Source organism: Tursiops truncatus, chromosome 3 (genome assembly GCF_011762595.2).
Source record: "Tursiops truncatus isolate mTurTru1 chromosome 3, mTurTru1.mat.Y, whole genome shotgun sequence".
In the NCBI taxonomy this organism is placed as follows: Eukaryota; Metazoa; Chordata; class Mammalia; order Artiodactyla; family Delphinidae; genus Tursiops; species Tursiops truncatus.
The window spans coordinates 11597868-11610649 of NC_047036.1; the positions used below are offsets into that span (position 1 = coordinate 11597868).

Consider the following 12782-nt stretch of genomic DNA (forward strand, 5'->3'; position numbering starts at 1 on the left):
TATCACACATGTTCTATTTCAATTTTCCTTGGGTCTTTTGCACCAGAGCACCCCCTTTCTTAAATAAGAATCTTTAGCTCAACCCTGGGACCTACATTATGTTAACTAAAAGCAGGAAGCAGGTATAAAAATAATAATACAAATTGGGAGACTGGGATTGACATATACACCCTACTACATATAATACATAACTAATAAGAACCTACTGTATAGCACAGGGAATTCTACTCAGTACCCTGTAATGGCCTATATGGGAAAAGAATCTAAAAACAGAGTGGATATATGTATACATATAATTGATTGACTTTGCTGTACACCTGAAACTAACATAACATTGTAAATCAACTACAGTCCAATAAATATTAAAAATAATAATAATAATACAACACAAGATAATTTGGGAGAAAAGCACCCTCCCAACTGTTTTCAATTACCTCCAAATTAAGTGAATCTTATGTTTTTCAAGTTTTCTACACTGAGCATTATTTGTGTATTTAGAAAACAAGCATTTAAAAATAAGATACAGGGCTTCCCTGGTGGCGCAGTGGTTGAGAGTCCACCTGCCGATGCAGGGGACGCGGGTTCGTGCCCCGGTCTGGGAAGATCCCACATGCCGCGGAGCGGCTGGGCCCGTGAGCCATGGCCGCTGAGCCTGTGCGTCCGGAGCCTGTGCTCCGCAACGGGAGAGGCCACAACAGTGAGAGGCCCGCGTACCGCAAAAAAAAAATAAAAATAAGATACAAAATTAATTATAGTGTGACCCTAATATTCTGAAATTTTTTAAATAGATTTTTGAGGAAAAATGGAAAATGTGCAGATTAATTTGAGAGAGTAGGAATCATTGTGATTTTCTTCCTTAAAACTTTCTATATTTTACCAATGAGCACATACTATCAAGTATGAGAGCAAGAAACTCCACCTAACTCCTTCAATATTGTATGTGAAAGTTTCCATTAAGTCCAATTTGAGACTCTTCACCCATCAAGAGGAAAAACACGCCCAAATATAAAAGAAAAATAAATACCTAAAATTATAATGTATGGATACATTTCACTGGTAGCCAAAAAATAAATCAGCTAATGGGTCTGCCCTCTATAATTAAACTGAAAACTAACCAAAGAGAAAGCTAAGGAAACCTAAGTGAAAAGAACACTCAACATAATCATGCTTCTAAAACTGAAATGTATTGTTAACACGTTATAATTTAGCAAACAATTTAACGTAATTGGGTAAGAATCCTTGAGTTTTTCCTTGCCGATTTCCACTCCATTTTACAGTACTGATATAATTGGGTATATTGTAGGGTGTGGGTTATTTTAAACTGTCAGTAGTAGAGAACAAATTATCCTACCACTGTCAAGATAACCACTCTGTAATTCTACACTGTTCCAAGTTCCACCTTCAAATTATCTGAAGAAGTATATCAATTATGCAGGCATTCAGTCTTCGTTTTTTAACCCTCCATTTCCTATAAAACCTCACCATTTTGCATTCTTCCTCTCATTTTCACACCCCTCTTTTCCACAATTACCCTCTCTCTCTTTGAAGAACAGCTTGACAGCAACAACCAAAAGACTGGAGAAGGGGTGGCTCAGTAGAGGTTGAAATTTATTGCATTTTTAAGGGCATTCTGAGTTATTAGCTAGTTCTCTAAGTTTAAAAGCCGAATGAAATCATAAAGAAATTTCTAAGACCTTGGGAAGCTGCTTGGCAATGTCTCCTCCTACAAAGACGGCTTCTAAGTAAATCCACAAGTTTTGCACCATCATCCAATTCTCAATGATGTCTGCTGAGTTGGAAAGGTATTGCACCCACTTTTGAATCTGGCCTTTGAATGGCATATTGTACCTAAAACGAGAAATACATTCAGAATTTGTTTTTTTAGTGTTTTGTTTTTATTGTTGTTGTTTTCAAACTAAAGAGGTTTTTTAAAAAATCCTGATTTTCACCTGTTTCTTTACAACTTTGATTACGTTGCTGGCTTTTAAAATGACGCTACCAAGTGATGCATTCATCACCATATACTGGGCATTGTTAAACTGACTTTTTCCCTTTTGACCCAGGGCATAGAGAAGTGGGAGATGTATCATCTAAGAAGCAGATCAAGCATTAGACTTGACTCCGCCCAGCTGCTGGAACAGTATCATTCTGGTCATTGTTGCTGTCGCCAAGGGAATAACATTCTCTCCACTGAGCTTCTGTGCCTATTCCGTGAAGTCTCTTGTTTTTCATGTAATGTGGAGTCATTACAGAGCCGTTGGCAGGGACAGAACAACAAATTCCGTTTTCAAATATGATACTATCTGGACTCTCTCTTTAGCCTGCCCTCTTCTGAGCCTCCTTCCAACTTCCCATCCACTCCTGTCCACCCCACTCATGTCTGTGTGTACATGTATGCATGAGGCTTTCTGCGTGTACACACATAAAAGCCTGAGAGCCACTTTTCTTCCTCTCTCATAGTTAATCTATCTTCCCTTTTTCCTCGTGAGACAGAAACAGACAGTGGTCCCCCAATATCTTTTCCTCCTTCTTCTTTAGATACAGAACCCCATTTCTACCTAGACTCATAGCTGCCCAGTTAAAATACTGAAGTTCGCAGCCTCCTTTGCAGCAATGTGCAGTCCCGGGATTAAGCTCCACATCAATATTTCTCAACTCTAGCTGCACATTCTAATCATCCGATAAATATTAAAAACTACCAATACCTTAAAACAAACAACAACAACAAAAAACCCTACCAATACCTGCCTGGATCCCACCCCTAGGAACTTTGATTCGATCAGTCTGGGATGTGGCCCAGGCTTTGGGATTTTTTAAAGTTCCTTAGGTGTGTCTAGTGTGTAGCCAAGTCTGAAAACCACTCTTCCGGATGGGAAGAGAGCAGCAGCATTGGATGTAACAGGTAGAAGGAGGAGAAGGGCTCCCAAGAGCCATCAACCTTGGGACTTTTTTTACTTGAGAAAGACATACACTTCAGTCTTGTTCAAGCAATGTTGTATGTGGTGCTTCTGTTATTTGTAGACAACCCTACTCCTAAACGATTGTCCTGCCTTTTGTTGTTTTTCCTCTTCTCCTTCTTCACCCTTTCTTGATCTCTCCAGTCCAACATAATACGGGCTTGAAGTCATCTCAAATATTAGTCATATTAGTGAATAAAATTTTAATTTTCATAGTCTTAAGTGTTAAGCAGATTGCTTTAATATTCTACACATCTTTCTGGGGTTTTTTGCTTGTTTATGCTTTTCACAAGAATATAGGTCCATAGCAACAGAAATCTTTGTTTTATTCACCCTTCTAACCACAGCACCTAGAAGACCACATGGCACGTGGTAGGTATTCTGTAAACTTCTGTTGAATATGCGTTCCTCATACAACTCTGTCTGTGGGTTCAATGCCATTGGTAAGAAAAGTTTACCCATTCCTAACACAGATGATGTTTAGTTAATGTATATGTGTACTTCTTCTACCTCCATAGGGTATGTTATCTTCCATCTGTCCTTAATTCTGGTTGGGTGTGACCAGTAACCAAATTCATTAAAACTCACCAAATTCTAAGTAGTTCAGACTCAATATTACCAATAGTCTGAATCTCTAAGACCTAATTTTATATTCTATATTACTCATTTCAAACACTTACACAATTACCATATATTTGAGGAAATCCTGGTGAACAAAAAAATTATTTCAAAAAGCACCAGAGGAAGCATTGAACCAAAGAAATCTAAGTTTACGCATCTCTGGCTCGCACGTCCAAAGCATGACAGCTCTGCTGCTACCATCAAACAGAAATGTTAGTATGGTATCGGTCTGAGCTGCTTTACTTCTCTTTATGAATTAACTTCATTCTCTATCTTAATCTGTCATCTCATTAAAGTGTGTACACAACTAAGAGTTTCTAGTCCATAGGTGTTGACAAAAAGGTTTCCGAAGTAATTATTCTAAAATTCAGAATAATTTTCCTTCTGGAATCTAGAGCCTGTCGAGCTGTCAGCTGTGCAATGAGGCCTGTCAGCAGCAAAGCTGAAATGTTCCGCAAGATCCAAGTGGCTAATCACATGGTGCATGATTTTGTCCAACTGATGGTCTCAGACACATCCCCCAAATAGAGGATAATGAAATCAAAACAGTTTTATCCATGCCGTGCCAAAGGCTAAAATTAAAACAAGTACTTTTAATGTTGACTAGATTGTACGAGGGGTATTGTTGCATTTGTTTAATTAATTTCCCTTGAAGTGTTTGTTTTTATGGTTCTCAAACCTCAGGGGAAAGAAGGACGGTTTTCCTACCTGTTGCCCAGTAGGGAGCCCAGTAACATCAAGCTGTCCTCCATGTTGGAGATGATTTCCGATGTACTGTCTCCTCTCAAGAGGAGCTCTCCACGGGTTTTAAAGTTGCCAAATGTGAATGTTTTGTTGTCCCATTCATTAATCACCTGCTTCAGCTTTTGTTCAACGTCCCTCTCTTTCACCGCACTGATACAGATGTCCTATTAAAAGTGCAAGCTCTCATTTTATCACATGAAAGTCACACATCCTTCTCAAATAGTCTTGGTTCAACAGAGGTCCTGTCTATACCCTTTCCTTTATATGTATCTATAAATACTTACATTTCCAGATCTAAACTGCAATATAATAAATGGTGTGTGTGTGTAGATATAATATAGATTTATCCTAATATGTAAAATTTATCACCAAACTATTCCAGAAAGAAGACAGAAAAGATATACAGCAGTGGAAGATTTTCAGCCACGATAAAAAAGAAAATCCTGCCATTTGTGACAGCATGGTGGGACCCTGAGGATATTGGGTTAAGTGAAATAAGTCAGACAAAGACAAATATTATATGATAGCCCTTATATGTGGAATCTTAAAAAAAAAAAACCAACAACAACAAAAAAAAAAACTTGAAAAAACAGAAAGTGGAATGGTAGTTAACAGGGGCTGGGGGTGGGGGAATGAGAGAGATGTTATATCTATTTACAGCTAATAGATAAATATGTCCTAGAGATCCAATCCACAGTACAGTGATTATAGACAACAAAACTGTATCCTAAACATTAAATTTTCTAAAAGACTAGATCTCAATTGTTCCCACCACTAGAAGAAATGATAACTGAGGTGTTAGCTAACACTACAATGGAGATTATATTGCAATATAAATGTATCAAATCACTATGTTGAACACCTTAAACTTACACAATGTTAAATGTCAATTATATCTCAATAAAAAGTAGGATAAAAAAGATATGCAATAACCTTTTAAATTTTGCCACTTTCATCAAAGACTCAAAATTTAATGTGTCTCTGATTTAACTCTAAAGTCAAATCAATGCAGTACGAGAGGAGGGAATGAACAGAAACCTGACTTCTTCCCAGCTCTCTGATCACTCTCCCTGTCTTCTCTGCAGCCTTATCTTCTCCTGGACCATTGGTCAAACCTGTCCTTGCCCTCTTCTTGTCCCTCTCTGGATGAGCATATCCACACCTGTGCAGTCAGCAACCTTTTGTATCTCCAGGAAAGACCCACACCCACTGCTTACTGGGCTTCTCTGTTTGGATACATCAAGGGAACCCAAAACACAATCTGTGAAATATCAAACTCATGCCCAAAATCAAGCTCATAGTCTTTGCACTTTGTCATTCCACCTGATCACCTTCCAACATTCCCCATCTCAGTCACAAGCACCATCATCCACTTAGATCTCTCAGCAAGAACTCTAGGGTTCATCCTCAGCCCCTCCCATTTCCCTACCATGTTCACTCCGTCAAATTCTATCCTCCTAACGATCTCTTCAATCTTGTCTCCCCTCTTCAGCTTCACTACCTGCCTCCTCATCTGACACATCATTATCTGTTGCCGGGGATATTCAAGTAACCTCCCAATTGGTCTCCCAGCATTCCCCCTTTCCGTTTTCCAATTCTTTCTCCTCACAGCTACCGGAGTGATCTTTACAAAATGCAAATTTAACCACGTCATCCCCCAATCAAAATACATCTCCCAGTTGGCTACCGACTGCTTCAAAGACTGAAATCAATAACACATTCTAGACCCACTCCATCTCCCCAACCTTAGCTGTCTCCTCTCTCGCCCACCTCCACATCTCGGCCATCTGGTCCCCTAAACACACCTCAGACCCTTCACATATGCTGTTCCACCTGCCTGACACTGTCTTCTCTGCACTTTCCAAGCTCCTTACCCCCTCACCACACAAGCACACTCCGTTCACCCAGCACCCAGTCTTCCTGACCTTCATTGCCCTCGCCCCACCCCCAGAGAGGTCAACCCCATTATTAGAGGCCCTCATAGAGCAGCATACTTCCATTTCAATGGTATTTACTGCAGTTTGTAACTACACCTTCATTTGTACAATTATTTAATTATACAAATTATTTAATGATCTGTAAACACAGGAACGTATGTCCCCAGCACTTAACACAGAACCTGTTATATAAACGTTTGTTGAAGAAATAATAGCTGAGTACCAGGAAAAGAGCTTTGATTGTTCTAGCATGATGTACTGCACCAACAGACCATGATGTAGGAAGACTCTCAAATCCCCTGGGACCTTCCAATCTCCCACCACATCATACACTCAATCATTGTACCTCTATTTCCTCTTTGTATTTCAGAAGAGGTGCCTCCATGATATGTCTTAACTTAAAAGTTTCATTCCCCACATCTAGACTGTGCCCAGTGAGAGCAGTTATCCTTTCCCAGTGCCTTTCCATCATGGCCTTACTGGCCATGCGCTCCAGCAGGGGACAACACTCGCTGAAATCATCAATGGTCTTCTTCAGATCCAAAAAAGCCTGCCAGTCCTTCAAGGCCCGGGGCAGCTTCCGACACCTGCGAAGAAAAGCCAACGTGAAAGTTCATTCGAATGTAAGCCTGGAATGTCTCCAATCCAAGACTGTCTGCTAGCATTTCCATCAAAAAACAGTCACCTCAAATACCCATCACATTGGTAAATCTCATGACTCAGTGGATAGCTGTTAATATAACCCACTTTTACATTGCAGAAATTTGCTCCTCCCAACCAGGAATGACTTTTTTCAATTTCCTCATAAAAATTAGGTAAAAGGCATTCTTTTAAAGAATAGAGGTGCTTCCCAATTCAATTCAATTCTCCAAACATGTTTTGAGACCCTACCAAGTACAAAGCGCAGCAGAGTGTCTCAGGCTGTCAACTGAAAAGTACAACAAATGATCCTCCATTTTGGGGGGGGGGGTTCAACACTTCAAGGATGTAGAAATATCACAGGGCTCTTGCTTTTATTCCAAATAAATCATCTAACATAAACTTCAAATGTTGGTAAGTGCAATATAAATAGAGATCAGCTCTCTCTAAGATGCAGGAAAGCCCTTGGCAAGATTCATCCAGGTTTAAAGGATGTGCTTGTCTCACCAGGCACACATAGGGGTAATTAATAAATCGCATTTGACAAGGGTGATGTCAGTGGACAACAGCAATGAAGCATGATGTGCTTTCGAAACATCTGGGTGAAAAAAGAACCCTGACAGCCTATCAAAGAAGAAAGTATTTGAGGTTCAATAGCTCTGGGCATGATAAACATTAATTTCTCACCTGTTCTGGAACTCTGAAAGTTCGCAGTTGATTTTTTCAATATTTACTTCTGACCACAGAAGATCATGATAGCTATTTACAGTTTCTATGACACTGTTGTACAGAGCATATATTTTCTGTAGAAGACTTAGTTGCTTCTTGATTTCGAGAAGCTGAGGATACTGTGTGACTGGCAGACCAAAAAGCTCCTCTCCTCCAGTATAGGTGATATATTTCCGATAGATATTATCAAATTGATTCTAATAAAAATACAAGTGAAAACTCATCAAAAATGATTTACATGTGAATAAACATGCAAATAAAAAAAAAGATTGGCCAATAAGCAAACATGTATGATCTCTGAGCACATGTAAATGAGAACTAAATGAGTACAATTAATGACATAGAAACCAACGTTAACCATACCAAATCACAGTTTTTAAAAGGTAAGTACATACTATATTCCACAATGGGCTTCTCTATATTAAGCAGAAAAAAAGTATGTGTTTAAAAGACATTGAGGTTTTGGTTATATAGAAAGTCAAAGAAACTAAAAAGATCACCTGAAATATGATAAGTCTATCACTGGCTTCCTGGGGTTTCAAGCCGCTAGCCATTGGACCATTCTGACACAAAAAGTTAAAATAAACATAAAGTAAAATGAAGCAAATGCATACAAATTTCATGAGCACTATGTATTTGAATATCAAATTTTGTTTACATGCATGTCACATACAGGATAGGAAACTTACTTTTTATTTGTAAAAAAGGACTCAGGAAAGTAACTCATTTGGAAATATTTTCAAGGCCAAAAAAAAGCCAAATTGAGGTCACAGCTTTCATATGTCAAGAAATTTTGAAAATTAAAACTATGTGCTATTAATTTATCAGGTGACATGAAGGGTAAATAACTATTCTGTAAGAAGCACAAACGGTGTCTGGTTTGAACTAGAACACTAATGCCACATGACACACAGAGTTCACCACTCTAATATCTATTTGTAAAGTGACCTGTAATGTTAACATTCCAATCAGGTTTTCCTATATTAGACCACCTTAAATAACTGGATTTCTGTGCTTCTTCATCCATGAAGTTGGTTCATGAATCCAATCTCCTAATTTCATTTACTTTGTGGTTTGGCGTGTTACCAGTTAGTAAGTACAAGTTTTACCCTATACTCTACACATTTCCCTTCTGTAGCAGGGAAATGGCTGGAAATGGGTCTCCTTAAGCAACATATTCCCAGCAGAAGATTTTGCATGAAAACTTATGTATGTATGATTAAAATATGGACTCAATCTGTCTTGTCCACTTTTGCGTCTTCAGCACCAAGGGCAGTTCTACAGTATTTGCAGAACTAATGAATACTGTGTGAAGGATGATCATGACAACTATAAGCGAATAATATTTATCTACACAAATCTAGAAAAGCTACCAAAATAACTTCAGTACGAAACCAATGGTATAAATAAAGAGCACTTTTAAATTTCCATTTACTGTTGAAATTATTCTGGATGAATTCTAAGCAGAAAGGATTGTGAAAGGGAAATATCTTTGCTCTTGTGAAAATAAAATTTCCATTCCTAGGGAATTTCATTAAATCTGACATATTGTGTGGGCCAAAAGGTTCATTTGGTTTTTTCGTAAGACGGCTCTCGTTGTCTTTAACTGCATTCGAAACAGTTTTGTTAGATTGTATTGTGACAGCTGTCATATCATTTAAAAACAGACATCAAAATTGGTGAATTTTTGTGTAGCCATTTTAATATTGAAGATGGAGGAAAAAAAGTAACATTTTCAGCATATTATGCTTTATTATTTCAAGAAAGGTAAAAACGCAACTGAAATGCACAAAAAGATTTATGCAGTATATGGAGAAGGTGCTGTGACTGATCGAGCATGTCAAAAGTGGTTTGCGAAGTTTCGTGCTGGAGATTTCTCCCTGGACAATGCTCCACGGTCTGGTAGACCAGTTGAAGTTGATAGTGATCAAATCAAAACAATAATTGAGAAAAATCAACATTATACCATGCGGGAGATAGCCGACACACTAAAAATATCCAAATCAAGCGCTGAAAATCATTCGCACCAGCTTGGTTATGTTCATCGCTTTGACATTTGGGTTCCACGTAAGTTAAGTGAAAAAAACCTTCTTGACCATATTTCCACGTGCGATTCTCTACTGAAACGTAATGAAAACATTCTGTTTTTAAAACAAATTGTGACAGGTGATGAAAAGTGGATACTGTATAACAATGTGGAACGGAAGAGATCATGGGACAAGCGAAATGAACCATCGCCAACCCTACCTAAGGCCAGTCTTCATCCAAAGAAGGTGATGTTGTGTATATGGTGGGATTGGAAGGGAGTCCTCTATTATAAGCTCCTTCCAGAAAACCAGACGATTAATTCCAACAAGTACTGCTCCCAATTAGACCAACTGAAAGCGGCACTCAACGAAAAGTGTCCAGAATTAGTCAACAGAAAACGCATAATCTTCCATCAGGATAACTCAAGATCACATGTTTCTTTGATGACCAGGCAAAACCTGTTACAGCTTGGCTGGGAAGTTCTGATTCATCCACCTTATTCACCAGACATTGAACCTTCGGATTTCCATTTATTTCACTCTTTACAAAATTCTCTTAATGGAAAAAAATTTCAATTCCCTGGAAGACTGTAAAAGGCACCTGGAACATTTCTTTGTTCAAAAAGATAAAAAGTTTTGGGAAGATGGAATTATGAAGTTGCCTGAAAAATGGCAGAAGGTAGTGGAACAAAAGGATGAATACGTTGTTCAATAAAGTTCTTGGTGAAAATGAAAAATGTGTCTTTATTTTTACCTAAAAAACCGAAGGCACTTTTTGGCCCACCCAATATTATCTTTAAACAACTACATTTTGCATGCTGTAGTCACTCTTCTCCCAAAATACACAGAGAAAGCTAGAGTTGTACCAAATCGTAGTCCAGGTAGAACTGGTGACAGTCTTGGAGGAAGACCTCCACGGTACTAATAAGCTCTTTCCTGAAACTGGGCTGCAGTGAGACTAATTCATTCTGCACTTCACTGGCACGTGCCAGAAGCTTCTCCCAAGTGTAACGCAGAGTATCCACTTTGTCCATCTCTTCCTTTGCTATCAGAAGCCCATATTTGTTAAGCAGGGCATAGGATTCCTACACAAAAGAAGAAAAATTTAATTTCTGCCAGTCAGGTGCATAAATGTATGCACAGTCATTTTTTAAAGCATTAGAATGGAAAAGATCCACATGACAGGGAAACTGCCCAGAGAGTTCTAGTTACTCTACTTGCAAACTTGGAAAAACTTAAGTGAGCAACTGAGCCACTTAACTTCAGTTTCCTCATCTGTAAAACAGGAAGATACCCTGGCTGCTTCATAGGATTTTCGTGAATATCAAAAAATATATCAATTTAAATGCATTTTGAAAACTATAAATCATTATACAAATAAAAGGTATTTTTACTTAGGCCCCTAAATTGTATTTGAAGACTACAAAATTAAATCAAGTAAATGAAAAACATAAAACAATTTAACTGCTAATTTTAGAATAACAAAATGAATCAGAGTTTTAACTCTATCCTATTTCACTTTGTTGGTAAAAGGTTCCAACAGTAAGACATAAGAGGGCATTCTTGAATCAGAGCCTAAGCCAAGTTATTGCCCTCAGGACACAAAATCCTGGACTATTCTCTTGTCTAGAAGATTAAAATAAGGCAAAGTTTGGTTTTCATGAGAAAGGATTTTTCCTAAATATCCCTGGCCTCTTCTGCCACCATTACTCTTCCCCAAAGACATAGAATGAACACCTGATTGTTGATTTGGGGAAAAGATTGTTGATTTGGGCAAGCATAGCCCAGTGCCTCTCTTCCTCTTCCCTCTTTCTCCTTGAAGGCATGCCTCCAGTCTACACCCCAGTACCAATCAAAGCAACACAGAGACCTGCAGCTTTCCAATGCTCCCTTTGATGGATGAGTAAGTACAATTCTGGAACTTAGTGCTCACAAGGCCATAGTGTGTGTGAATAGGGTGGGGAGATGGGGAAAGTAAGATACAATGGGAATATGGGAACTGAACACTAAATCAGGTCTTTCAAATAAGTTCTATCAGTACTGAAGATTGCATGTTGAGCTTGAATACTTGACAACAGTTTGTCTTAACTCTCACATCAGGGGGAAAGGCTTGGCAATTGCTGGACCTCCTCTTCAAACCCCTTCTCCAAACTACCCTGGTTCAAGTAGGGGCTCTTTGCCTTGATGTTTCAATTCCAAAGAAGAACACAATGGACCACGTGATTTCCCTGACCCAACACATTAGAGGTGCAAACCTTCAGTCATCTCTGCCATTTTCATGGTAATTTGAAATTTTTCAAAATTCAAAGAGACGTGCAGAAAATATGAGACAAGAGTATGATCCTGACCATCAGAGTTTAAGTCCAGACACTTAAGTTATGGTGTGATGAAAAGATAATGTTTTTATAACTGGAATTGTTCTAATGCTACAGTTATACTAGTCTCGTTTAAAAGAATATAGTAACCCATTGCTGATAAAGCGTTTGCATCTAGAAAAGAGAGTATGATAATAAAAACAAAAGTAATGTGCAACATTAATCAAACTGCATGATTTCTTTGACCCTCAGTTTCCTTGTTTGTAAGTGGAGTGTTGTAGGAAGGATTAAACAAGTTAATACAGAGTAAACCCATGAATGGACACTGTCAGTGCCCCATCCAGGTCCTGTTTACCAGCTGGTATTTGCAACCCAGATTGTTGGGTGTGTTGACTATAGGAATCAAGCTGCCTTCTTCCCTTGAAAATGGTCCTCAGCTGATAGGAGCCTCCTCATGAGGAAATAGTGGTCAATGACCAACTGATTTGGGGGAATAAAGACAGTCCCCCTTGCCTCAAAATGGGGCCAACTGTGTGGTACAATTCATGTTCCAGAACACTCCCTGGGGGATCAGGCCGAAGTTAGTCTACAGCTAAGATCACACCCTGGCTTAGCTTCCTCCCACCCCCAACCTCATCCTTTTCTGTTTCGTTCACTCTACTTCTCCCATGAGCACTCATCAGTAAATCACTTATACAGAAATCCTCATCTCAGGCTCTGCTCTTCAACACCTTAAATGCTGTGTAAAGTACTAGAACTGCCCATACGAGGCACCCTATAGGTTAGGTATCATTACTGAAATCGTTGTTCTTG

At 38.7% G+C, this 12782-nt stretch overlaps 1 protein-coding gene across 2 annotated transcripts in view; it reads right to left on the reverse strand.

The window, feature by feature from the left end:
- Window positions 1-12782, reverse strand: part of DNAH5 (dynein axonemal heavy chain 5) — a 267302-nt gene that overhangs the window by 141716 nt on the left and 112804 nt on the right. For both annotated transcript variants that reach the window (XM_033852761.2, XM_073802015.1), the window contains 6 exons: window positions 10521-10739; window positions 8128-8190; window positions 7586-7824; window positions 6606-6846; window positions 4287-4486; window positions 1695-1848 (listed from right to left, as the gene is read on the reverse strand). In XM_033852761.2, the coding sequence (XP_033708652.2) occupies window positions 1695-1848; window positions 4287-4486; window positions 6606-6846; window positions 7586-7824; window positions 8128-8190; window positions 10521-10739 (1116 nt within the window). The remainder of the gene's footprint in view (window positions 1-1694; window positions 1849-4286; window positions 4487-6605; window positions 6847-7585; window positions 7825-8127; window positions 8191-10520; window positions 10740-12782) is intronic.